At 40.3% G+C, this 27,333-nt stretch overlaps 3 protein-coding genes across 3 annotated transcripts; all 3 read left to right on the forward strand.

Annotated features, from left to right (window-relative positions):
* The first annotated feature begins 403 nt into the window (after positions 1-403).
* Positions 404-9,295, forward strand: LOC134634432 (long-chain-fatty-acid--CoA ligase 1-like). The gene is made up of 18 exons (XM_065469435.1): positions 404-583; positions 3,034-3,135; positions 3,301-3,400; positions 3,480-3,655; positions 4,812-4,844; positions 4,936-4,987; positions 5,077-5,150; positions 6,196-6,273; positions 6,363-6,497; positions 6,634-6,768; positions 7,104-7,199; positions 7,386-7,458; positions 7,600-7,688; positions 7,785-7,901; positions 7,994-8,137; positions 8,222-8,326; positions 8,619-8,690; positions 8,810-9,295. The coding sequence occupies exons 1-18, from the start codon at positions 404-406 to the stop codon at positions 8,948-8,950; spliced, it is 1,902 nt and encodes a 633-aa protein (XP_065325507.1). The 3' UTR covers positions 8,951-9,295.
* Positions 9,296-10,328: 1,033 nt separating this feature from the next.
* cenpu (centromere protein U) lies at positions 10,329-16,674 on the forward strand. The gene is made up of 14 exons (XM_063500118.1): positions 10,329-10,410; positions 11,319-11,373; positions 11,537-11,624; positions 11,722-11,929; positions 12,014-12,160; positions 12,401-12,485; positions 12,576-12,653; positions 12,759-12,849; positions 14,190-14,316; positions 14,602-14,680; positions 15,121-15,168; positions 15,948-16,009; positions 16,167-16,323; positions 16,407-16,674. Exons 1-14 carry the CDS (start codon positions 10,406-10,408, stop codon positions 16,479-16,481), a joined length of 1,305 nt encoding a protein of 434 aa, XP_063356188.1. The 5' UTR covers positions 10,329-10,405; the 3' UTR covers positions 16,482-16,674.
* A 224-nt stretch (positions 16,675-16,898) lies between these two features.
* On the forward strand, positions 16,899-25,447 carry LOC134646277 (caspase-3-like). Its single transcript, XM_063500130.1, has 7 exons — positions 16,899-17,034; positions 19,727-19,792; positions 20,343-20,491; positions 22,537-22,665; positions 23,867-24,042; positions 24,637-24,757; positions 25,020-25,447. Exons 2-7 carry the CDS (start codon positions 19,731-19,733, stop codon positions 25,247-25,249), a joined length of 867 nt encoding a protein of 288 aa, XP_063356200.1. The 5' UTR covers positions 16,899-17,034; positions 19,727-19,730; the 3' UTR covers positions 25,250-25,447.
* The last annotated feature ends 1,886 nt before the right edge of the window (positions 25,448-27,333 follow it).

The following is a 27,333-nucleotide window of genomic DNA, read 5'->3' on the forward strand; positions in this document are numbered from 1 at the left end:
TGGCTCCCAGACTGTGGAACTGTCTCCCACTGAGCTTAAGATCTGTGGACTCAGTAGCTTCCTTTAAAAAACAACTAAAAACATCTTCTTCTTTTTTTGCATTTTGTTAACTTTTGTCTGTTTTTGTTTTATACTTTGTCTTCCCTGTGTGAAGCACTTTGTGATCTTTTATCTAGAAAGGTGCTACATAAATAAAATTTACTTACTTACTTTACTAAACTATGGATAAAAAAGATTCAAAGTACAATAACGATGTGTCTTCTCTTGCTCTTTCTAGGTGAACTCCTGGCCAAAAACGTCTTCATATTACTTGCAACCACACCTGCGGGCATTCAGTCTAACTGCACCTGGACGAGCAGAGCAGAGCCGTCAGTGTTGTTGAAGGCACCTCGTCGCAAATATCATGGAGGAGTTTATTCAGAAGCTGCCAGATCTAGATGTCAGCCGCTACGTCAGAAACATGTCCACCCCTGTGTTAGTCAGCATGGGGGCCGTGGTTGCTGCGACAACCTATTACCTGGCAACACGACCCAAGCCCCTCCCACTGGTCTGTGACCTCCAGATGCAGTCAGTTGAGGTTCAGGTAAGTTTGGTCCCTGTCAGAGTCACAGGATAGTTATGCTGATCGATGATGTGACCCACAAATTACTTGCTGTCATTAATTCTCTAACAAGATTTTTCACACAGAAACGTTCCAGCTGCTGTCGTTATTGTTGCATTCATGATCTGTTTCATTGTCATTGTGAGGGTGGAGATTTGGCACGCCGATCAGTTCTACTGACCACTGACAGTCCCTTGACACATATCTATGATGATGCCACTACGTTGTATGAATTCTTTCTCAGAGGCGCCAGAGTGTCCAGTAAGTCACCAGTAATACAATTTAATCCCAATGTGGTACTTTTACTGTATAAATCAAGCTCGCAATCAGATTCATCCTTAACTGCACTGGTGCAGTAGTGATGATGTGTTTAACATCTCATAGTAACTTTGACTTTGTTGAATACAAAAACTGTATATAAAAGATGGATATTTTATTTGGATATTTAGATATTTTAATACAATTTTATGACACACGTTGTGTAAAAATTAACCTCCTATGCGATCATTAAGGCAAACTTAGCTGTAGAGACCGCAACTGTTGTTTTTACAGTTTTCATATTAAACATCTATGCTGCTGCTTTAAAGATGAGCATTTAAAAATGGGACCCTTTTTCCATTTTTGCAGAGGAACAGTCTGAAAAAGAAAGTGAATGACATGGATTACCACTCATGTGGTTTTTCCACATTAGAGGAACAGCTTTGTCACATGTATGTGCCAATCATAAGAGCCATTGTGTCAGTTGTTTTGGAACCAGAAGTCCATATTTAGATAAGAAGGTGAAAGGCACAGTTAAATTATTCCAGAAGTCTCTCAGTCAGAACATGCTATATCATGTTTAGGTGGAAGCTAGCGAGCTAACTTCCTGCTAACTTCTAACGCCATTAAATTTATTAAATTCTGTTTTATTGATGCCTGGATGTTAAACTTAATTGTTACACCTGGTAAAGCAGCAACGCTGATCATTTTATTAAAGATGAAAGAATTTAGACAGTTTGTAACTCTCAGTGATGCTGCAGTGTTCGTTTGTCTTTGGGACCTGACGGAGTTTAGGACCCAGATTACTCCACGAGGCTCCTGACTACGGTAGCCGAAATGCTCCAACAATCCATCAAGCGGTGCGGCTTCGTAGCTTACCAAAGTCGTACTAAAACATTTTTGACAGATGTTTGAGCGCCGTGTACCACATAAAATCGGTTCGAGGTCAGTAAGCACAACCAGAATTCATACATAAGGCGCACTGATGATTTTTGAGAAAATTAAAGGATTTAGTGCGCCTTATAGTGTAGAAAATATGGTACACAAACAGTCAGTAACTACAGCAACTAGCCGTAAAATGTATGTAAATTTTCCACGTTATCCACTAGGCCAGAACAAAACACCTTTTTCCTGTATTTACCTTTCTGCTCCCGCCAACACATCTGACCAATAAGGGGCCTAAACGTTCTCATGTGGTTTGCAGTGATGTGTGCTGGTTCAACTGCTATTCTCTTGGAGTTTTTTTAAGTGTGAACAGAAACAAAACAACAGGGAAAAGCTACAAGTTTGCAAAGTCCTCAACTGATTCACATCAGAGTATAGGTGTGAAAACGCCCTCAGTGTGTAAACATGCTGTTAGCCTAGCTGAATTTTCACATTTTACATAGAAGTCTATGGGAATCGATGGGGACTGACTCTTTTTTGAAGCCAAAGTCAAGTGTCCATTGCAGGGACTGCAGTCTTTATTCTTCTGTGTTGGCTTAATTTTGAGGTTGCTGCTTTTGTCAACAGTACCTGTGTACTCTTTCTTAATGCCAGAAGGCTGACACAATAGTCAACACTCCAGTTTACTGCTGTGCCAGCAGCTGAGCATGCAGGGTAGGAAGTGCAATCATCTGTATGTGTAATAGGAATATGTGTATGAAGAGATCCTGGGAACACTTTTGAATTTGTGACATTAGGTTGCTCTAACTTTCCACTGTAGTAACTCTTCTCTCTCATCGTCCAGGTAACGGTCCCTGTGTCGGCTCCAGGAAGCCAAAACAGCCTTATGAATGGATTTCCTACAGAGAGGTAAGAGATACCAAGATTAGCTCACCTTGTATAAACATTATGGCCTCCAGGGTGAAAGCTACAGTTTGCAGTCAGTATAAACAGTTGTTTACAAAGTGGTGGTCAAAAAGGTGACCTCGTCTTTTTTGGTCACGTTGTTTTGTGGTTGTACGTGGAGCCGGTGACATTTACTCTGCAAGTGCGTCATTTTATTCTGTACGCAAATCTGAAATCGTCACTTTGTAACTTTGTGCTAAATGTGATCAAATGTAAATGAGAAGGTGAAAAGGCAAAATGAGCATAAATCAAACTTTGATTTCTGAGGCTGAAAAAGGTTGAGTTTGTCAGCATTAACAGGTGGTGTGTGTGTCTGTGTGTATATGTGTGTGTTTATGTGTTAGGTAATTGAGCAAGCAGAGAATCTGGGTTCTGCATTTCTTCACAAAGGAAACAGCAAGACCGCCGACTCTCACATCGGCATATTCTCTCAGAACAGACCAGAGGTACATAATCGCACACTTTCAAGGTTTTAGTTTTACTTTAACAAGCAGCTGCTCTATGGTCTCACAGCCTCATTACTTCAGTGCTAAGATGAACCTGGTAGAATGTGCTGCTTTTTGACGACGGAGTCATTAATGAACTTAATCTTGTAATGTTTGTGTGTGTAGTGGACCATCAGTGAGCTGGCGTGTTACACCTATTCTCTGGTGTCAGTCCCTCTGTATGACACGCTGGGAACGGAGGCCATCGGCTATATTATAGACAAAGGTAAAGAACGGTGACTTGGATACATGGCAGAGGTTTTTCTGAAGACGTTCAGCTGATGATTTGCTATTTGTTTTTGCAGCTTCTATCTCAACTATAGTGTGCGATGTGACGGATAAAGTCAATCTAGTGCTGGACTGCATTAACAACATGAAACACAGTGTGAGAACCATTGTTCTAATGGAGAGCCCGAACACCAGCCTGATCGAACGGGGACAGCAGGCTGGAATCCACATCCTCAGCCTGCAGGAGATGATGGTCAGAAGCCTTTTTTTCACAGTAATCACACTCTGGTGCAGACCAGAACCACCACAATGAGACGCTTTGGAGGAGGTGGTCTCGGTGCGAGTCCAAATGAACTCCAGAGCGATTCACTTAAATGTGATCTGACCCAAATACCATGTGTATACTGAGCTAAACTCCTCCCTGTGTCCAGCTGTGACAGTGGGAGGTGTAAATACACAATGCAGTCTTTTAAAATTATAACTTCATTTATTCAAAGAAAAAAAGCTACCCAGACCTTCTATGTGTGAAGTTATTGATCCCCCCTTTTTAAACCACGAATTAAATGTCATTAACCACATTTTCGGAAAGTCGAGTTTAATTTTATTTGATTACTGTCAAACCTTCTGACTCATGAAATCACTGAAATGCTAAACCTGTCTAACAAAGTGAAGTAGGTTAAAAGAAAGAAAGTTTAAAAGACCAAAAGCTAAAAGAAGATGTCAAGGAAACAAAGTCCTTGACATCAAAGTTACAAAGTTGTTACAAATGCAGTTCTAAGGGCGAGCTGGTGACCACAAATGAACCATCCCTGGATTGGGCACATAATCAGATTTACTCCTAGAGTGCATCAATGACACATCGAGGAGGTAATGGAAAAATAAAACTAGATCTAAAGAACTGCAAGCCTCACTTATCTCAGTAAGGTCAAAGTTCATAATTCAACAATAAGAAAAGAGATGACATCATGGGAGAGTTACAAGGAGAAAGTCACTGCTGACCAAAAAGAACAGGCTCGTCTCAGAGCCAATCACAAATCACAAATACGAGGGTGGCACAACCAGTTAACAGCTTTTACACAGAGCCAAACTGGCTTTGATAGCGTTTCATCTTTACTAAATGAAAAGTTTACTCTGATTATCTTTGTGCAAAATTCAAATTTGTCTAGTAATCTGAAACATTTCAGTGTGACAGACGTGCAAAAAGCTAATAATCCAGGAAGTAGGCAAATACTACAAGTTTTGCTGTCCTTGCTGCTTTGTGTTTATTTGGCTTGTTTTCACTTTCATTTGTTTCTTAGATGGTTACTTCTTCTGCCTACGTTTCCTGTTGTTTTGTCTCAGTTGTCATCATTTCCTTTTATCTCTGTATTCTCAGATCTGTTAGTTAACCTGCTTTTGTTGTTGCACAGGCCATAGGGAAGGCCAACCACCAGGAACCACTGGTATGTAAACACAGGCCTGTTAGACTGCCTCTAAATATCGAGGATGCTGTCTGTTATGCTGTCTGATCCATTTTTACCTCCATCTCTTCAGCCCCCTCAGCCCAAGGACATGGCAGTCATCTGCTTTACCAGTGGAACAACAGGTGACACATCCACAGACTCACAGTGACATGCAGCCACTCTGATTTGCGTTAGCTAAAATATTTGCCATGTCTCCTGTACGCACTTTCAGGAAAACCAAAGGGAGCTATGTTGACACATGGGAATATCGTCTCCAACTGCTCAGCTGTCATCAAGGTTACAGGGGTGAGGTGCTGATGTAATCATAGACCATCTCTCTATTTGTTCATCGCACATCTCTTTGAAGCTGGTCGTTTGAGACCTTCTGGTGACCCTCTAACTTAGGGATGTGAGACTCATCGTGAGCCACATACAGCCCACTTTGATCTTGAGTGGGCTGGACCTGTGAAATGCTCCTTTCATTTAATATAAAGTAGTAACTCCACACTTAATCCCTGAGATATGTTAACGTGAAATGTAAAAACTACATCTCAGTTTTTCTGAATAACAAGAAAATGTTTTTCTAGTAAATGAAAGTAATCTGTTGCCGTGACTCTTAGGGCTTAAATTGTAAATAAATAAATGTGCAAAATTACAGAAAACATTTCATAATTACTACGGACCCATTGTAGAGAACTAAAGTTTCTATAGTAGTTAAGGAAAACATTTGTTTGTCTGTTACTTTGATGTTATATGAATTGTCTCTTTATCAGTAGGAAAAACTGTAAAACCTATGAAAATATAACTAAAAGTGTAAAATGTATGTCCAAAGATTGCAGTCTTTGTTGGACCAATTTGGCCCCCGGGCCTTATGTTTGACTCCCCAGCTCTAACGTATCGTATGTCAGTCTCTTTGGTAGTTTCCTCAGGTGCTTGCCTGGAAGTTGAGACTTTATTGATTGTGGGTACTGCCCACTTTTCATCACCAGGAGTTTGTTCACCCGTAGACACTCAAAGTCACCAAATAGCCTTAATTTTTATTCTGTCCTGTCCCCACATCGCTGCACATCGCTTCTAGTGTCTATGCAGCTTCAGGAATTGCTTGAGAAGGAAAGGAAAAATGCTGAAGGGAAGACAGAGAAAACACAGCTCACTAAGGCCTTTAATGGTCTCGTCCCTCTTCTCTCCAGTCGTACGTTCAGACCGCTTCAGAAGAAGCATGCTGTCTTTTCTGCATCTGTCCTACATGCTGGGGAGGGCGGTGGGATTACGAAGGTTAATGCTTTCCCTCCCTGTCTTTGTGCATGTGTGTTTGTCTTTGTGTTGATTGCTTTCTGTGTGTTGGTTTTAGACCACCTGTCCAGTGCTTCCCAGTGATATCCATTTGTCCTATCTGCCCCTGGCTCACATGTTTGAGAGGGTCGTGCAGGTTTGTTCCACCTGTCGTTAAAAATCAATGAGGATTCTTTCCGGCCTGCTGTGTCAGGCTCCTTTTAATTTCCTCTCCCTGTCTGGTAGGGAGTCATGTTGATGCACGGAGCCAGGATTGGTTATTTCCAGGGAGATATTCGTCGACTGTCAGATGACATGAAGGCGCTGAAGCCTACCGTGTTCCCCGTGGTTCCACGACTCTTAAACAGAATGTATGATAAGGTATGAAGAAGTGTAAGCTTTCTGCTCGTTTGTGTGCTATGATATCTTAGAAAGATACGATTTTGCATAAATGCAGTGCTGATCGTAAGCTTTAATGATGTTGTTCTGTTTAATTCTGGTAATTCTTCTGGTGTAGATCTTCGGTCTGGCCAACTCACCCTGGAAGCGCTGGCTGCTGGAATTTGCCTTCAAGAGGAAGCATTCCGAGATCATGAAAGGCATCATCAGGAAAGACAGTATATGGGATAAGCTCATCTTCAACAGGGTCCAGGTATTCAGAGCCAGCACCACTTTTATTTTATTACTATTTTGTTAGCTGCTGTTATGTCACTTTGTAGTTAAGTGCTAATTGTCCATGAATACATACAGATTATTATTTTAAACAACAGTGAAAAAAATAAAAAAACATAAATACCAACCTACTTGTCACCTGGGGATCCACATTATTAAAAGGAAAATTTCCATTCCAGGAAAATGGAAAACAGAGCAAACAATGACGATACAAAAAACTGTAGTATCAGAGCATTAACAATGTCTGAATGAGTTTGTTTGGGATGCAGTTGAGCGAGCTGTGAAGTAAATAATGTGATGTGCTGCCCTCTGCAGGCCAGTCTTGGTGGCTGTGTGCGTCTCATGATAACAGGAGCTGCTCCCATATCTCCAGTTGTTCTCACCTTCCTCAGAGCTGCACTAGGCTGTCAGGTAACACACACACACAATTGCTGAATTTAATCTACTGTTATCCTGTGTTGTTTTACTTTCGTAGTATGTGACATCACAGTAACGTCCTCTGGGATGATCCACTCCGCCCTCCTTTTGTCATTTTCCATGTTGCATAATTCTGTTTGTAGCAGCAGCATCACTAACGAGGTTTGTGCTCTGTCTCAGTTCTATGAAGGCTACGGACAAACCGAGTGCACTGCAGGTTGCACAGTAACCATGCCTGGAGACTGCACTGCAGGTAGCACATAACAAAGCTGCAGAACTTAACCAACCCTACTTAACTGAGTATATTTGTTGCAGTTTATACCAAGCAGCCATGTAAAAGTGATAAAATGATTACTGATCTGAAGATGACCTCAAACTGATTTCATCTCAACAGGTCACGTTGGAGCTCCTCTGCCCTGTAACACAGTTAAACTGGTGGATGTACCCGAGATGAACTACCTGGCTGAAAATGGAGAGGGAGAGGTGAAACTGAAAAGCCGACATCAGCACATATAGCTTACTTAATGTCCATAGTTGTTTCAGTCATTCACACTAGTCACGTGCGCGTATGTGTTCCAGGTGTGCGTGAAGGGCGCCAACGTATTCCAAGGCTATCTAAATGACCCAGAGAGAACAGCAGAGACCATCGATGCAGATGGGTGGGTCCACACGGGAGACATTGGGAAATGGCTTCCGGTGGGTTCTTCATCTGTTCATTACATTAAGCTCAATACATATGTGGTCTGTGGCCACACCTGGATTCAGTGTGTGCACGTGTTTGTTTACAGAATGGCACCCTGAAGATCGTGGACAGAAAGAAGCACATCTTTAAGCTGGCACAGGGCGAGTACATTGCTCCTGAGAAGATAGAGAACATCTACATGAGGAGTGATGCGGTGGCGCAGGTATTTGTGCATGGAGACAGTCTGCAGGTAGGTCCTCTCTTTAAAACTGTAAGTTTCTCTAGAACAAAGTCCACTTTGAAAGAGATACATTTACATGTTGTTTGCCTCCAGGCGTGTCTGGTAGCAGTGGTGGTTCCTGACCCCGACTTCCTGTCTGACTGGACCAAGAGGACGCTGGGATTGCAGGGCAGCTACCTGGAACTATGTGGCAGAGCGGTAATGGATTCAGAAAGCTTGCACAAAAATCTTGAGCCATCCCTTATTTCTCTATATTTTTGCTGCAGGTGAAATAGGTGGAGGGATTTATTGAAATATGTGCAAATATAAACTGATAAACAGTTTATAAGGCAACATCTGATGGCTAATTATTATGTGTACACACAACACTGGTTCATCTGTTGTTTAGGTTTCTGTTTATGGTTGAATGACTCATAGGCCAGTGTTCAGCAGCTTAACAATGTTAATATTGAGTAATATATTGATTATTTTTTCATTCTTCTGTATTTAGGAAGTTAAAGCAGCCATCTTGGAAGACATGCTAAGGCTGGGCAAGGCAGGAGGCCTCAAGTCCTTTGAGCAGGTACAGCACTCAGTCGTAGTTGATGTATTTCTGTATACTTTGAATAGTTTTTCCATGAAATATTAGAAGTAATATTATTATTGTCACTAACACCACCTGGCCACATGTCTGTTCTTTAGGTAAAAGCCATCTGCATTCACACCGAGCTGTTCTCCATCGAGAACGACCTGCTCACTCCAACAATGAAGGCCAAGAGGAACGAACTGCGCCAGTACTTCAGATCCCAGATCGACGAGTTATACGCTGGGATCAAAATGTAGAAGGACAAGTGGAGAGCGGGAGGGAAGAATAGGCGGCAGCTCCTCTAATGGTGCTTTAGATTCAATTAAAAGGGGAAAAAATAAGCGAGGTACAAGCTGAAGCACACAACAGAAAGCAAATGAATGAGACCCTCTGAGGCCATCATCACAGGCCTGTACTACAAAGCAGGTTATCTTTTTATAACTGGCTTAATTAAAAGTAACAACTACTTTCACACACACAATAGTGCTTATCAAATCAGTAATGTGATTTTATGGACATAGACAAAGACAAGGACACTACAGTACAAACCCTGAGGACTCGCTTTAATTCTCACGGCCAAACAACACGATTGTCGTGCTCAACAGAACACAAAAATAATTTGACTACAGGATCTGTGGTACGCAAGACAAAAAGTCAATTTTAACTGTTGATGGAATTGATTAGTCTTTGATATTTAAATATTAATGATGATGATGCTGATAAGGTGTTGAGTCTGAAGAAGCTGTTTTTTGTTTGTACTTCACCTTTGTCACATCACAAATCTCAGGCCTGCAAAAAGCAAACACACATTGTGCACTTTTGTTTTCCATCATTCTCACACAGAACGGTTCACTGGCATTGATGAGACAGTTTGATGTCATGATTTTGTTTTAGTGTTGAAATTTTTAACAGCAATATTGTTTCACTTGGTTCCTTCATTGTCTGCATGAATTAATTTAGTTGCAGTCAGGAATTGTAGAGTGGGATCAGCAGATGAAACAATTCAATGTTAGCTTACTGTACACAGGGAAGTCACTCAGGAACACACAGGGCAGACACAGAGGGAAAGCTCTGTTAATGTTTAATTACTTTATAGTGGGTTCAGGAAGGGAAGAGATTTGGTGACTGAATCGGTTTTTGTAATAATTATTTAGATAACAAGGAAAAATAACATTAATTTGTATTATAATTGTTTTTAATGTCACATTTTGTAAAATATTTAAATAAAAAAAATCGGTGTAATGTTTGTACATTGCTTCACTAATGCACAACCTTTAAAGATTCTCATTTCTTCTTGTTATTTTTAATCAGTCGCATTTGTTTTTGCATTGACATTAGTCACTGATTTGTGTTGTAGATTTCGTTGCTTTCGAAGGTTCGAAAAAAGTTCTTTGTGGTCTTTTTCGCATTCCGTAGAAATAAGGAAAGTTCAAATCCGCTGAGGGGTTGGCTTTTTTTATTCTCACTGTAAACATTCTTTCGAATATAGTGAATTCAAAGCAATTTAAGGCAAAGTTAAAGTTGAGTCTTGAATGCAGTTATTTTATCTATATAACCCCCACTTGCACATTTTTATTGTATTATTTTCCACCCCTGTGTGACTGGAATGGTACAGTCCGGAACTTGGAACTATTTTGCGGGAGCAGCGGGAAGCTGTTTGAGCTCCTCCGACGAACAGCTTGTATAACGTACTAAACCTACAGTTGTTCGTAATGAGGTGAGAACTTTCCGCTTTGACTTCTAACATTTCAACTCTTTAAGAAACATTTCTTTATACATACCGGAACTCCTTGTTTGCTAAAAGAAACTTCGTTGACCTGGTGCTGTTAGCATGATGTCAGTGAGGGAAGTTATACTGTCGATATAAATAACGAAAAGAGAAACACACTTGTGTGAGTGTGACAACTAGTGGTATGTATCTGTTCCGTGATGGCGGTCACAGCTTCAAAAGTGCTTAGTATGGAGCCATTCACAGAGCCAGAGCCTGCTTTATGTCTACAGCCAGTTCTCAGTATTTGTATGGCCGCCCTCTTCTTTCTGATGTTGATCACCATCTCTGGGCTTGCTCACATTCAATAAAACATAAACATTAAATGTAGCACACAAACTCTTGTTTGTTTGTTTGTTTGTTTGTTTGTTTGTTTTTTAAATCTACAAGCCGGCCTCTTCATAAGAAGCACATTTCGCCACTGGCACAATGTTTTTATTTCACATGTGGGTGTAACGTAGACCGTGGAAGGTTTAAGATATATCAGCTGACTGTGGCATGAAATAGGAAACCCTGCTGAGCATTTACATGATGTGAGCCACTTGTCGAGTGATGGTTTGTCTTGAATGGTTGGGTGGTGTGTCACTGTAAAGTGTGGGACAGCCTATCTGCTCTATTAACATTAGTGACAGTCCTCTGCTAAAGAAGGTAATCATGGAAGCGCTTTCCTTTTAGTATTTAGAGACTATAACCGGTTCTCGTTATCGATATAGCCTCGCCTGGGTCTATCCAGGTACTTGGATAGAAAATAAGAATTCCACCACAGCCTTGCCTTCTTTAAGCAGGCTGGTAGGAGCATGGTGAGCAAACCCAGCATCCAGAGCCAGTTAATAACATGTGGTCTTTTGTTTATGCAGTGCCAAAAAGCGACGGGGAACCAGAGTGTCGGCAGCGCCTCCAGTGGAGAGCGAAGTAAGTTCATCCATGACTAGTTCAGTGTGATCAGATCGATTGGTCCTTCTTTTGTTTGCTGCATTGATTTTGTTGAGGAAAAACACGTAAAAATAGTTGTTGTGGGGCAACTTTTAAAGCACCTAATTATACTTTTATTCCACTTTGTTTTGCTCAAATTTAGAAAGCGTCATCATTTGATCAAATGGATTCCACCAACCTGTCCTCTATAGACAAAGCTAGCTTCCTGGCAGGGTTACAGATAAATTATGGTAAGACTATTGAATCTGAGTGCCTTTGTCATGTGTTGTTATACATTTTCTGCTCCTAATGAACTTTGGCTGACCACATGATGCTTGTGTTGCCCAGGCAACCCTCTGCACAGTACCGCCATGGAAGAAGATTTAAATGTGCCTGAAGAAGAACAGAACAGACCAGAAAACCCAGCAAAGGTCACCGGCAGACAGCGTGGAGCTGCTGTAAAGAGGAAGGTGGCAGAGGAAGGTCGAGAGAATGGGAAGGAAGAAAAAAAGGTAGAGAGGGGCAGGAGAAGTGCTGGTGAGAAGGGCCAAACCAGGTAAGGTATAGTTAATGTGCACTTACTAGTTTATTGTGATGTGAGTGCTGACTTTTTTTAAAACCTCCTGTATGCACCGGTTAGCCCTGAGAAGGAAGCCACTGCAGATGAACGCACAGAGCCACATGTGGAGGTACATAAATCTGTCCCAGAGAAGGACAGTCAGCCTGCTCCTAAAGCCATACAGAAGCGTTTAATTGGGAAGAAGCCTGCCAAGAGGAGAAGTGCAAGGTGAGGCCCTGTACAGAGAGTGTGATGACACACACAAACCCCTCAAAGCTCTAGAAGTTTCTTTCTACTTACCCAAATATTTATGACTGTGAGTACAGAAGCTGCCCCCCCCCCTCTGGAAGAACTTAAGCAAACAATTTGAACTTGACTGTCTGAGTAATGATGCTGAAATGACTGACTTTTATGTTACATCCCTATTGGTTTATTTATCTGTGTGTGTGTCTGTCCGTGTCCCACTAGGCCTGTGGATAATCAGCAAAGGACGGAGGACAAGAAGAGAAAAAGTGAGTCTGCTAGTGGAAGATCCAGTGACAGTCAGTCACAGGTGAGGAGCTCTTGTGTGGTCATAAAGCCTTTCAAATAAAAATAATTGAGTTGAGATGTCAGATGTGCTGAAAATAATGATTTGTTCCAGAGCTCTGGCCCCACCCCACAGAAGAGCAGGAGAGTGCTTTCATCTGATGAGGAGGATGTGGATGAAGACACCAGCTGGGTATGGCCTAGCCATTAGTACAGAGCTTTGAGCAGCAGCCCAGCAGTGGCAGATATATGGGCTATATTCTAACTTTGCATCTTTTTCTTCATGTCATTTCCTCAGAATCCAAGTCCAAAGAAGGCCGTGAGGGGAAGCTTAGGAAGAATGAAAAAGTCTTTGTACGAGAAGTACAAAGCTAGGAAGTCTTCATCAGGTAGGAGCAAAGAGAACTGGTTACGGTCTGTTATCACTTTTATAATGCATAACGTCTGATGAGACTTCATTTCTGCTGCTACATTTGGATGCAAGGGTCAGAATTTGGTACACACAGCATGAAAGCATGACCTGCCTGGTATTGATGGTTCAGGCTGCTGGTGCTGGTGTAATAGTGTGGATATTTTCTTGGCTCACCTTGGGTTCCCGTATTATCAACGTTGTTTAAAAGCAAATACATACCTGAGTATTGGTGCTGACTATGTGAATCCATTTATGACCACAGTGTACCGATTTCTGATAGCTGCCTCCAGCAGGATAACACGTCATGTCATAAAGCTCAAATCGTGACAAACTGGTTTTTTGAACATGTTGTCATATCACTGTGGAGCAAATCTCTATGGAGCAAATCTCTGTGGAATGTTTCCATCACCTTCCTGATTGTAGAAATTACAGCGTTTTAGAAAGCAACAGAGGGTCCAACCCAACACTATGCAGGTGTACCTAATGAAATGTCCAACGAGTGTATTTGTAATCAGAATTGGAAAGTGTTTGTTCCAAATCAACCACTAGTTGGCAGTGTTTCACAAAACATGCAGTTGGCATGAAGGTGTGAGGCTGTTGTAGTGAACACTGTCATCTTACTGCAAAGGTTCTGATCATATGTTTTTTGTTTTGTTTTTTTGTGACTAACACAACAAACATTTGTTTCTGAAATGTATCAACTGTTGGTGTGAGGGACCAAGCAGCCAATTTTACCCCCCCAAAAAGTTCAAAGAGACAAATTTAAAAATAAAATTAGTGGGCCCATAAAGGAGCTCAACTAAACATAACTACTCAAAAAGTGACTTCCAGAAACTTAACTGAGTAAACTTAACTCACAAACTGAGCACAAAGACACACGAGGGTAACCTTTACAGTGGTTTGGCCAAACCATTTACTCACAATAGAGAGAAACAAACACAAAATAACATAACTGCACCTTTTGCCCAGACAGGAAGCAGCCAGTATAACCAACAATGCTACTATGTGCGCACTTCATAATATCATTGTTAGGTTAAAGTAGAGACATTAATGAATTATATTGCTAAAATCACTGGAATCCAAACTAAGGAGGTGAATGTATGGACTGATTTTGCCCATGTGTGGCTGATGCAGTCACAGTTGGCCTTCATCAGAAAGAACCAAAACAGACTCTAACCACATCACTGGGAAAAGTATCTCAGTGAGCCTGGCCCTGTGCTTTCTTTGAATATTACTGTAATTTAATTGTAATTGGCATTTTTCATTAAAAAATTATTGCTCAGAGTGATTAAATAATGGAGATGATTCCCCTTGAAGGCAGTGCATCTGGAGAACCAAGACAGGCCAGCACAGGCGAGCAGAGGAGGAAGAAACGAGGCCAACACAGAGAAACAGAGTTGGAGGTGGTGCTGGATTCCTTCCTTGACTTCTGTGAGGAGTACAGGTAAATTTCCAGAATTCAACACTCATTCACCATGACCCTCTCTGTAGCCTGTAATCTAGGCTTTAAGTACACATTACAGTCATTTTTATTAACGCCTTTACACTGACAGCAGCTGTGTTTCACACAGATATCTACCACAGATAAAATATTGAAGCAATGATGTTTACTTTAGAAAAGCTCAAAGGCTGAGTCAGGATCTGCACGCAAGAAAACTGCAAGCATGCTGGTAGAGGTGTTCACTCAGGTTGCCACTAGCATTACTTTGTTCTGTGTGCTTGCTTTCAGGGAGTCTGTGGAGTCTAAAGCTGTCAGACACGCCATTGATTGTTTCTCCAGCAATGTCAAAGACCAGCTCACAGAAAAGGTCAGACTTTCCTGATTCTGGTCATGATGTCAAACAGAGGTTGTCAAGGACAACACAGCTTTACTCTGTGTAGTTTTGAAGGATGCTACAAGCTGGCATTTAGAGGATTAAACAAACAGTGTATTACCAGTAACTCATACAATGTGTAGCCATATTAGAGTGTAAAGCACTATCAAAGGAGAGGATTACAGTGACATTTGTAATGCTAAGTATTTCGTTGGTTACTGACATTAAACATCATAAAATGCAGGAAGGTCCCTGCAAGGCCTTTTTCATCTAACAACATAATAAGTAGTCGATCCTACTTTACCTAAACTCTAAATGTCACGAATGGACTTATTATTATATAACTTTTTTTTCTCCATGAATTGAGTCTAATAGACCGCAGCATGTTGTTGATCAGCCATCATTAAATCAAACACTGTATTTGTCTATTTCAGATCACTTCACTTAAAGAGCTCAAGGTTTTAAAAAGAGAAAACAACAAGGTAACTATGACGTCTGGTCAGTCTTAATAATGTAAGCATGGTAAAATACTAAATTGTGACCCTAGTAGCATGTTAGTACGCCACCTTTGATCAATGATCCCAAACACACATCGGGACTGGTTGGAATGGATCGATCAGGCTACCAAACTCACCCAGTCAAGCTGCAGTTTGTTAATGGACATTGAATTAAATATTATTTTGTGTATATATTTGTGTTCTTTTGACCCTGTGTGGATTAGAGGAAATCCTAAATAGACTCAAACGAAGTCTTGTTTTTTGATTTGTTTGGTTTTTAAGTCATTAAAGATTTGTGCTGCACAATCATTGCACTGGAAAAAGTTCAAAGACTCATTAAAGTCCTAAACTTCCCATCACGATGAGTTTACATAAGCATCTAACCACACCACCTCTGTGCTTGTTAATGATTCTCAACTGTGACTCATTCAAAACGGCTCTGGTCAAAATCAGATCAATAGGCTCATTTTGACGTTTCTGCGTGTCCTTGGACTTCTAGTCTGCACGACAATAATCCACTTAATCTTCTTGGAAGATAAGACGGGAACTTTAGTCTTTTAATCATTCCATATCGCCTCCTTACCTTCTGTATGAGCTGGCAGAATGTGTTAGACATTAGCATACTGTTACTGTCGTGTTATGTTAGAGTACTGATGCCTATGTTTAGCTTAAAGTCAGCGTCCATACTTTGCACTGAAGGGTAACAGAGCAGCTTGTATTTCTGTAGGCTGGGTAAAGTGCTTGTTTCCATTGTTCTGTGTTAGGTGGGCTCTTTGATCCGCAAAAAGACGCAGAGACTGTTTGATGCCAAGCATGAGATGATGAGGTGAGCAGCAGCTCAGATACATGATTCACAAACAGCCTGTTATAACTTTTATGTCTTTATAGAGTCATTTATGTGAAAGAACTAGTTCTTGGAGAATGTAAAAGTTTACATTCTTTTCCTTTCACTGACATCTGACCTCGTGTGATTGTTCTAACAGAGCAGAGAGGCAGGCATGGTTGCTGGAGAAGGAGAAAGCTGAACTTCAGCAGCGGTTAGCCGACCTGAGACGAAGCCAGGCCTTCCTCCATGACATCAGAGAGCTCAACCGACAGTACCTGGACTACAGACAAAAACACCCCAAGGAGAAAGAGACGGTAGAGATGCACAACAACATTAAATACCCAAATACTGTATTGTGTATTTCAATGATGAGCTGAATTCTGGTTCCTTTTTCCAGTACGGGGCCTCCAGCTTACCAGCTCTGCTCTTGGAGACGAAGCACATTAAAACAGCAGAGAGAAAAGAGACTTAAAATGAGACTGGGAAATGACACAAATGCAGAACGTTTAAAGCTCCCAGAGACGGCACAATATGAGATGTGAGGCTGGAAGCAGCTTGACGGTTTGGATTGTAATGTATGGTGTAGATAAGGCTTTGTATATAACACTGTTCTGTTCATTTAGATCATAAATGTAAACTGAGGTAACTAGAAGAATGTGACATTATGTTTTATACATTAATAATATGAATACATTCATATTATATTTAATAAATTCAAATAATGGGACCAGATTTTGTGTGCGTGTGTAGCTCAGTGGAATTTCCGCGGAGCTTCTGATAATTATTTGTCACAGCATTTCACCTACCTGTGCAGATAAGAGAAGGGATTGTTGGTAACTAAACAATAGTTGTCTAAACCAGCCAGCGTCTTTTAGTGACGTCATCCCGCCCACACCGAATCGGCGTTCCAATTGGCTTAAAGTTTCAGGCGTAAACTTTTAACTGAGAGATTTCCTGGTTGGCATTATTTATGTAACATACTTCATAAAAGCACATTCTACTGGTTTCTACTGTCTCATTAAGAGGTACGTTTATTTTGGGTGTTTTCTTCTCCGTTCGTGTTTACTCTTATGAGTTACTCGCTGCGTGAGTTTGCCGTGTTCCTGCTGATATTTACGTGTTTTACCAGCTATTTGCTTCACGAACGCGTTTTCTGACGTAGCTGTAAACTAAACTGAAATTGTTTAAAAAAGACAGCGTGGGAATATTAGTTTTACGTCATTGTTCACTCGCCTTTATTACTGTGTAACATTAGCTGTAGTAGCAATTTAATGTACAGTTGTCGTATGTTAGGTTTTTGTAGCTTTTGCTACCAGTGTGCAGTTGGACTCACTTTTACGGCATTTATATAATTCATAAGGAATATTCCCACAGATCTCTCACTCATGTACAGGGTAATTATTAAGCTAACATCCAGGTATTGTGCGTGGAAGCATTTCAATTTGCTTAACGTAAAAACAAGAACATGCTGATAGAAGGGTTGTAAATAATTTTTTGTTATCATTGCAGTTTCGTTATTAGCTCCAGCTTGATGTAGTTAAAGAGTAATGATTGTTCCTTAGTATCAGTCTGCTTTGAATATGTTAACATTCAAACACATGGGTGTGTGGAAACAGCAGTCTGTGGTCCTAACCCCAAAAGTAAACCTAACTAATAATAGTCAAATGAACAACTTACAGGAAGCATTGTGGGTTTTGTGGTTTTTTCACTTTGGATAGATCACGTGACCAGTATTTGTGACAGGCTGAGATCCTCTAAACCTGAGTTGTTGAACATGGGTCTAGGGGCCAGAGGTAGCCCAGCTCATTTAAATGGGAGACTTAAAATATAAAAGAATTTCATTGAGGGTATTTATTAGTTATTGGTATTCCTCCTGATGCCAGTGTTGTGCTAGAAACTGATTTTTGATGTTTCAGTGTGCTTATATTGGTAAATAGACTGACCATAGATTTATGGAGGGGTTATATCTAAAATAAAGACAGGACCTGTTTATCTGTATTTCCTATGTCTATACAGCCTTACTGCACCTATATTATAGTCAGTTCCATCAGCCCTTTTTGGCCATTTAAATGTCTTAATAAAACTGTGATGTTATGTTTGTTTGCAGCTCTCTGGGACAAATCTCTGTTGAAAAAGACATTTTTAGTGCCAATCAGTTTTTACCTGGGTAAAATGTCTGTACAAGTGATTTTCCAAAAACTCATCTCAACATCTACTTGGTGACAGAAAATGGCTTTGACGAGAGATGTTTTTGGCAGATTATCGGCCACGAGTCATTTACGACGGTTTACTGTTCAGCACAGCACCCGCAATTACAGGAAAATGAAATATATTTTTAGAGATGGACAAAAGACATAAAATACTATTGCTGTTTTTGAAACTAACTGCTGTGCCTTTACACCATTACGTACAAGTGTAACATCCCTCCATTTAAAAGAGGAAAACTGTCTTAGTCCACCCAAAGGCTCTTATCTGCATCGGAAAATATGACATCATCACGTAGCCTTGCTGACACCAAGCAATGGGCTTATATGTACCAGTGCCATGTACTAGTACACATAATGTAGGAAAAATAAGCATCGTAATATATGGCTGGCTTATGTTAGTAGTCTTCATTTTGACAGACCTTTATATTTTACAACGTGTACATTATGTAGTGCAGTGTTCTCATAAATCTATTCTATATTTATCAAACTAACATCTGGATATTTCAGAACTTAATTAAAAAAAATCAAACAAAAATACGGACTCATCGTTTTCATGTTAACGGTCATTTTCTCTTTCACACTGTGAGGTAACTTTTCTCATGATCCTTATAAAACACTTCCTGTTGTGTCAGTGGTTTCATTATGAGCTACAGCTTAGTGTGGTTTAACAGGGTGGCTCTTCCTGAGTATGCTTTTTTTAACTGCTTTAACTTATATATTGACATATTAGTTAATCCATAAAGTAGATTCTATGTTGGTAGACACAAGGTTGAGTGTATGGAGGCACCCAACCCCACAAACCACCAAACTACTGGTCTAATTTTTTCTTATTTTTACTTCTCCTGTGCCTTCTGCCATGACCAAAAACTTCCCCACGTTTGGGACTAATAAAGGTTTATCTTATCCCTGTTACCGAACAGCTTCCAGGGTAACTATTGTGCTTGTGGGGTTTTTCTTTCCACTTTGAGATTGTATAATCTGGCATACTCTGTGAAACTACATGACCTGACAGGTTGGGACTGCAAGAAAAGAAGAATCCCATCCAGTTTGTTGGTGTGTGCTTCACTGAGTGAATGTGTTAAATGCAGAGAGGAATTTGCCCACGGGGATCAATAAAGTATACGTTATTATTATTATTAAAGAATTGCACATCAATCAACTCCAGATGTTTTAGTCATGTTTTGCAACTTGCACAACCCAACCAGACTCCAAAAATACACTTCTCCAGAAAGTGTAGCTCTTTCTTGAAAACACTAAGAATGGCATGTACTTCCTTGTAAAGTAATTGTTCTCCTTTTTCTATCGAAGAAATGCTATAGCATGATCTACATCACTGATCTTAAATCTTGAAGATGAGGAAGCTAATCAGCCAAAACAAAAATGTGTTTTTAAACCAACTGTAAGCGTTAGTAGGGGTGTGGTCCACCTTTGGAGAGGATCCACGGGGTGTTTGGTTTCTTTATCTTCCTGTGGTGATTTCTACGCCACCTTTTGTCTCTTCTGTGTGCAGGAACATGGCTGATGGTGACATGCAGAGAGGTGGGGACACTGTAGATGCTGCAGTTTGTGCAAATGGGTAACTATTGTGTGTTGTTGCTTACTGTCGTGTTGAGAAAGCTTAACTACTGTAGCAGCTCTGTTTGCTGAAAATGTGGAGACTTGTGCACCTCCTGGCTGATTTGACCTTGGCTCAGGTTGTTTTCCTTCATATTTTAACATAACTGGCTCCTGTTACCGTCGTCTTCACTTTGACGGCCAACAGTTTATTCTTCAGTTTGCCACAGTGTGTTTTTAAACCAGCAGGCTTAATTAGTAAAGAAGCTGAGCGTAAAAGAGCTGCTCAAAAGAAAATGGTACATGTGAAAATGCTTAGTTGCACCAATGCTTTGAAGTTCTATCTGGTACAATGACATTTCAAAACCAATCTGTGTGATATTCTCATCAAAGTCATAGGTAAACAAACAAGTTTAGCTACAGTAGCTACAGTCTTGTTAACAACTTATTTTATGTGTGATGGTGTTAAACGAGTTCTTCATGTTTTAAGTACAGGGCAGTCATGAGTCTGTGTGTGTGTGTGTGTGTGTGTGTGTGTGTGTGTGTGTGTGTGTGTGTGTGTGCACCATCAGGGCAAATGCAGAAGCTGCAGGAAGTTGCAAGACTACTGAGGAAATGGACAGCAAACCAGAAGCCTCTGACCCTTACCGCTACAAGATGGACTACCCCTGCATTGGCAACTGTGTGATTATCAACAACAAGAACTTCCAGCCAAAAACAGGTAAGATAAGATAACCTTTATTATTCCCATGTGTGGGAAATTTGTTTTGTTACAGCAGTGGACAGTGCAAAGTTGCATAGAAAATTAGAGAAAAAACACTGGAATAAGATATCTATGAGATACTGTACACAATAGAATAGAATAAAATAAAATAAAAATAAAATACTAGATACAATCGAATAAAATAGAATACAAATGCTATATACAACAGTGGTAACAGTGGGTCCAGACAGTCATTCAGATGGACTGAGGCACTTTGCATTTCATGATCATTGTCTCAGCCTGAAATTGCCTCGTCACAGTGCTCGTTCAGTCTCTGACTTTCCAAACTTCACTAATTTTCCAAATTTCATCAGCTGCGCTACATCGTGCCTCACACTTCATTTCACACTGTGGCATGAAAACAACCTGATACAGTCTTTTTAGTTTTTAACTTATCACAGTAGGAAAAGAAAACAAGTACATAACATGGATATGATCTTGAATAAAACGTAAATACAGTGAAGACCAACACAAGATCCTTTAAATGTTATTACCCAGCACGTGTTTGGAGATTGAATGGTGGTTGATTAACCTCCTAAGACCCGAACTCTTCCTTCTTGGACTTCCTGTCACAGGAGTGTTTGTATGTTATATCCTTATCCAGATTTATAGAATGTCGGGGAGTGCTTGTTTTCTTTTTACACTATGCTCAATAATAGTGTTGTATTTGTAAGACACGACACCTCTATGGTGCAGATGTTTCCCTCTCACTTCACCCAGCTGTAAATGTGCACACGTTGTGGTGTAACAGTAGGATCTGTAGGATCATTTTGCAGCTGCTGCTGTGACAAATCCCAGTGCCTGCAGTGAAAAGGGAGATGGGATTTTCCCACATTTTTCCAAATGTACAAAAAGTCAAATGAAGTACTTTCCACTGCTTTGCTTTTTGTGCAGTTGCAGTACAAAGGAATCATGCTGTGACAGTTCCCAGTACAATCCCAGTTCCAAAACAAACTTGGAACTAAAATGTAAAACCGAATGCAGCGACAGATCTCACAAACCAACACCTCATTGTCCACAGAGCAGAGGAAACGAGCGCGGTCCCGTTCTCCCGTTCTTGTTTAATATCAGGACTCTACCTGCACAGCACTCCTGACTCTTATTTGTCATGTTCCTGTTTCGTGATGCTCCAACTGTTTGCAGGTGGTGAAATATCTGGAGGCAGGCAGGCCAGTTCAGCACCCGTACTCTTCTAGTACGAAGCCACATAAAGAATGCAGTTTAAAAGTCGATGGTGATGGTCCCCTGCCAGATGTGAAGGCTGTTAGTTCCACAGGCACTAATGCACCACCATACTTTTGGACAGAGCGCTGATAACAAACTGGATGGTCCCTCTACTCTTTAGTTTGGAGGATCCATGTTTTCCAAACTGAATTTCAAATTCTGTCACAGAACAGTTTTCCACCTTCTCACTCCATCTTAATCGGCTTTGGCCGAGAGAAGACCGCAGCCTCGCTGGATCATGTTCACACATGCCTTCTTCTTTGCGTGGTTCAGCTCTGACCTGCATTTATGGAAATAAACTGTATGCACAGACGATGATGTCTGGGAGTGTTTCTGAGCAATGATAAAATCATGCCTGTTGGTAACGTACTGCCACCCGAGGGACCAAAGATTCTGGGCGTCCAATCGTGATATGATACCCAACCACGTTACTGACATGTGGCCAGTTAACCTGAGGTAACCCTACAGTGCTGTGAAAAAGTATTTGCCTCTTTCTCCAGTTCTTATTTTTTGTAATAGTTGTCACATTTACATGTTTCATATTTAACAAACTTTAATATTTTTTTTTCACAGATAATCTGGGTTAGAATGAGCTGTATATTTATCATGAAACAGTTAAATGTATTACTTGATTTGATGTTTTTTTTAAGTTTTGTTGTGAATAAAATATCAGTTTATGAGATTTTAAATCATTGCATTCTGTTTGGATTTTATTTCCAGGATTTCCAGACAGTGCTGACTTTATAGTGTGCTGCCTTTCTGCTTGTGTATCTCTGTAGGGATGGGCACTCGTAATGGGACAGATGTTGATGCTGCCAGAGTTGCAAAGACCTTCGATAAGCTGGGTTACAAGGTCAAAACATTAAATGACCAGACTGTGGCTCAGATGAAAAGGCTGTTGTTAAACGGTAAGAAGACGTTAAAGCTTACCTCTGTATTCACAAAAACCTCTCCATCCTGTTACAGTCAACATGTGAGCTGATTGTAGTGAAATGCTGTGGTTGTGGTAACCACCAGACGGCTGCATCTAAGGCTACGTTCACACTGCAGGCGAAAGCGCATCAAATCCGACTTTTTTGACCCTATGCGACCCATATTCGATCATGGTATGACAGTGTGAACGGCACAAATCCGATATTTTCAAATCCGATCTGGGTCACTTTCGTATGTGGTCCTGAATCCGATACATATCCGATGTTTTAGAAAGCGACTGCTGTTTGAACGGTCATGTCACATTAAATCCATCTTTTACGTCACTGACACAAGACAGACGCCAATTATCAGCTCCGGAGAAGACATCGTGAACGCTTCCTGGCCATCCAGTGTAGATGTCAGTGAAACTGTTGGGAAGACAATGTGAACATTTTATTTGTACTGTATAATCTGCAGATTCTGACAGAAATCTGCAACTATCCTTTGAAGCACCGCTCCTCTAAAACAGCAATAAGGATCATTATTAGGTTATTTACATTATTATGTAAATAACAAAATAACTTAAAGCAAAAATTGGGAAACGTAAAGTCCGAAACAAGTCTTTATATTAAGGCCATCAGTCAAACAATATTGTTTGCTCTGGGTCTAAACAGAGCACATTGTGTGTGACGTCTTCTTTTGTGCATGCGGGCCGCTTTGAGCGTTCACACTGGAGAGCGTTTGCTGTCACATTTTATTTGTAGTGTGAACAAGCAGACAAAAAAATCGGATTTCATCAAAAAATTGGAATTGAGCATTAAGACCTGCAGAGTGAACGTAGCCTATGTGTGATTAGTCTCTAACCACCAAATACAACCAGTTGTTCTAATGTTGGTATAGCTTTTTGTTAGCAGTTGGCGGATGTTATAGACCAGTTACCTACATAACAGGCACTGTCTGGTTTGGTTTGAACCAATCATCCTAGTCGTTTTAGGAGAGTAGCCTTAGCCCGTTGAGAAAGAAGAGTGAAAAGAGGATGTGAAGGAACATAAAATGTCCCAAAAAAGTTTATTTTTGTTCATTCTATTAAAGTAGCTCCGCCAAAATAAAAGCTTGTGAGTTGGTATAAGGGGTTGTTTAAAAACAGCTGGACTAATGATTCCTTGGTGTTTCCCATCTGTTCTGCTGTGTTTCCAGCATCCAAAGAGGACCACAAGAACAATGCTTCATTTGTGTGTGTGATACTTAGTCATGGAGATGAGGGTGTCATATACGGCACTGACGGCTGTGAAAAGTTTGATACGCTGGTACAGTGCTTCAAAGGAAACCAGTGCAAGGGTCTGGTGGGGAAACCAAAGCTCTTTTTCATACAGGTGAGTTCATTAAGCCAGTGTGGTACACTTCTGCGATGTGTCTTCACATTCCTGTGTTTCAGTCTTTATATAGTTACGTCTTCATTTGTAGTTTATTAAGTTCAAAGTGTTGCTTTAATTGTCATCTGTTTTGGAACTTTTAAAAACAAAACTCTGTTTTCACTTTAAATGTACATGAAAAAAAATCGAACCATTAAATTTCTTTATATTTAACTGATGAGTCAGAGCTAACACAGCCACTTTTTAGCCACTTTGATTTCCTCCAGGAGCTTTGAGGACAACTTGCCCAACACAGATGTTTTGGATGTAAAGTCCAGATGTTTCTTCACATTGTTCGAGAGCTTTAGTTAATGTTGGGAGGTTTTACACTACTTTTAAAGATTGGAATGTACAAAATATACCTTTAACCCTTTTTTAAATATCCAATTTGACTGATAACTTTAGTTTATATGTCCTGGTTCTGCTGAAATTCAAGTTTATTTAGATAATGCTTCGAATAACTGCCCGCCCAAGTTCCCTAACGTGTTTCAAGATGTGTGCCAAATGTGAGATCGATTTTGAGTTTGCTAATATCTGTCTCTCCTTCCTTTTCAGGCGTGCCGTGGTTCAGCCCTGGATGACGGAGCCATTGAGGTCGACAGTGGTGGAGACGAGAAAACATCTTTGAAGATTCCTGTGGAGGCCGACTTCTTATACGCCTATTCCACCCCTCCAGGTACAAACAGTTTCTCTTAATGGACGGGACATTTTAGAGTGACGTCCCGACCTCAGGACCCACCTTCTGGGTCGTTCTTATAAACCGATGGGTTGGGGTGTGAAGAACAAGCATCGACACATTGTCCTGTTCATTTTCTGTCTATGCTTCCCTTTTTCTGTTTCCTTGTTTTTTCTTTTCTGGTCTACAATGCAGCTGATGTGTCACATGTGGTGTCCAAACCTGTTTTCTAAGAGCGCTAACACTGTCACTCGTCCTGCAGGCTACTACTCATGGAGAAACACAAGCAGTGGCTCCTGGTTCATACAGACGTTGTGTGAGATGTTGGAGCGCTACAGTGGGAAGCTGGATCTGATGCAGATCATGACGCGAGTCAACTACGGTGTCTCACGCCAGTTTGAGTCGTCCTGCAACCTGCCTGGATTTAGCAAGAAGAAGGAGATCCCCAGTATCGTCTCTATGCTGACCAAAGACTTTTACTTCCCCGTCTAGATTTACATGGTTGAACCTAATATCTACACTCTGGCCACCTTGAATGTATACAGTCTGTCGTCGTGTGCTGAGCGGGATAACAATGATTTAATTGTCACTATACCCAAATGCACTTTGCACTGAGGTAAAAACACATCAGTGTTGGATGATTTTAGTGTTCGCTCTTGTTTGGGAAACACAAAACACTATTAGTTCCATAGTTAAAAATGTATTACAATAAAAAACATATACTGATGCAACAGCTTCCATCTTTTGTCATGTGATCATGCTGTAGGTTTGACACGTCATTCACTAAAAAAGAAAAGAATCATTGTGTTGCAATGGCCCAAAGTCCAGACCTCAACCTGACTCTGTTTACATGCAGTATCTCTCACAGAGGAAACTTTAAAATCTCCTTAATCCTATGATGATAGATGGACACTTACCTGCAATACTAGAAACACATTCCTTAAACTTTTCATTGATAGATTTGACTTAATGGACATATGTAGGGCTACGTTTCCAGATCTGATATTCTTCACCTGGAGTAAAAAGTACCATTCAAGTCTGTCTAGATTAGACTATTGGTTGGTTATTAAAAACATTAAAGATAAAGGGTAACGCTGCTTTTTTACCTAACAGGCAATAATCTCAGATTTATCTTGGATCTGTTGGATTACTCATACCTAATTCCAGATGGCTATAATCTGTTTTTGACACAGTTGAACATCAGTTTTTACACCATTAACTTAAAAGCTTGGCTCTAGAGGCTTTGCAACGCTATCAGAACGTTATAACGTTAAACATGGGTCATCAGCCAGATTTAATGTGCAAGGAGGCATCAGACAAGGCCGTTCAGTGTGACCGTATCTTTTCCTTCTTGGTGCTCAGCTGCTTTGCTCCTATATAAAATGATGCAAACTTACAGGGTATTTCTATCACTCTCTCTAAAGCTTCAGTCTTTGCCTTAATCTTAAAAAGTGTGAATTATTAACAGTTAAGGAGTGTAATACTGGTTCGGTCTCAAATATCCCTGTGAAAAACTCAGTTATCCAGGCATTAATATTGAATGCAATGAATCACAGCGATGTTTCAACATTTTTAATTCCATGATTGAAAATAAAAAGATTAAACTTGTGGCTCCCACAAGATTTGTCATTAAAAGGGAGAATTCTGCTTTCAAAGGCTGAAGGAATCTCAAGACTTGCATCATCGTGCAATCTCGGGATGCTGACCCCCGAATATGTAAAACTATAGAGCTCTGTAGATCTTACATGGAGTAATGTGAGGTAGTGTAGAGCAAGTGGTAAGGAAAGTGATAAGTAGAGAGCATCAGCAGGCTGGTCAAATTTCTTTTAAGTGTTCTTTATTTTTTGGCGTCTCCATTCTACCATCTCAAAACAACCCCAGTTGTCAGAATCTCACTTGTTTTATTCTGAATTTTACACACAGGAATAAGTTTATTCATCCAACTGACCAAATCATTTACACAGCTGGTTTGAAACGTTTGAAGAAAGTTCAGATCAGCTGATGGTTCAGTAGTATTTGCTTTAAAAGCAGATGTGTGGATATAAACTGTAACATACAAACAAACCCGGGATCGTATGTAGAGCAAAGTTACACCAGCAATGTCTAAACTAAAGCATTCCTGAAAATTACATGGGATAAATTATCAATATGTTTAAGGGACAAGTGGTAAAGAAGTTCAAGCCTCAAAAAGAACTGAACTCATTTTCTAAAAAAAAAGCAGTCTTGATAAATGATTACTGAATTTTTTGAATTTGGAACAATAAAAGACACTTTCACATTTGATTGGATGAAGAATTTCTTAAAGAGCCTAACCTCCTTACTGAATTTTATTCCACATTATGTATTTTCATTAGTAGGTGACCTTGATTTTCTTTCAAAATTAACAAAATTCCCCTAAAATGATCATATTTTCACAAACAGATGGCTCGGTCCTTTATTTATGCACAGAACTTTAGTAACTTTTTTTTGTTACTGTTTCCTGTTACTTTGCGCCTCTGAACAGGAAACAGAACCCATTCTGCGTCCTCGGGTCTCTGGAACTGAAATTTGCAAGTCTTGTTTTCTTCCAACCTCTA

This window comes from Pelmatolapia mariae, linkage group LG2, assembly GCF_036321145.2.
Source record: "Pelmatolapia mariae isolate MD_Pm_ZW linkage group LG2, Pm_UMD_F_2, whole genome shotgun sequence".
In the NCBI taxonomy this organism is placed as follows: Eukaryota; Metazoa; Chordata; class Actinopteri; order Cichliformes; family Cichlidae; genus Pelmatolapia; species Pelmatolapia mariae.

What these genes read in the sequence shown, in the direction of transcription:
- LOC134634432 (XM_065469435.1), top strand. Translation starts at nt 404, where the DNA reads ATGGAGGAGTTTATTCAGAAGCTGCCAGATCTAGATGTCAGCCGCTAC. An exon ending in TCTCTCAGAACAGACCAGAG is followed by an intron (nt 3,136 to 3,300) that starts GTACATAATCGC and finishes TTGTGTGTGTAG; the next exon opens with TGGACCATCAGTGAGCTGGC. An exon ending in GCCTGGAGACTGCACTGCAG is followed by an intron (nt 7,459 to 7,599) that starts GTAGCACATAAC and finishes TCATCTCAACAG; the next exon opens with GTCACGTTGGAGCTCCTCTG.
- cenpu (XM_063500118.1), top strand. An exon ending in GGTGAGAAGGGCCAAACCAG is followed by an intron (nt 11,930 to 12,013) that starts GTAAGGTATAGT and finishes TGCACCGGTTAG; the next exon opens with CCCTGAGAAGGAAGCCACTG. An exon ending in ACCCCAAGGAGAAAGAGACG is followed by an intron (nt 16,324 to 16,406) that starts GTAGAGATGCAC and finishes TCCTTTTTCCAG; the next exon opens with TACGGGGCCTCCAGCTTACC.
- LOC134646277 (XM_063500130.1), top strand. Translation starts at nt 19,731, where the DNA reads ATGGCTGATGGTGACATGCAGAGAGGTGGGGACACTGTAGATGCTGCA. An exon ending in GAACTTCCAGCCAAAAACAG is followed by an intron (nt 20,492 to 22,536) that starts GTAAGATAAGAT and finishes GTATCTCTGTAG; the next exon opens with GGATGGGCACTCGTAATGGG. An exon ending in CAAAGCTCTTTTTCATACAG is followed by an intron (nt 24,043 to 24,636) that starts GTGAGTTCATTA and finishes CTTCCTTTTCAG; the next exon opens with GCGTGCCGTGGTTCAGCCCT.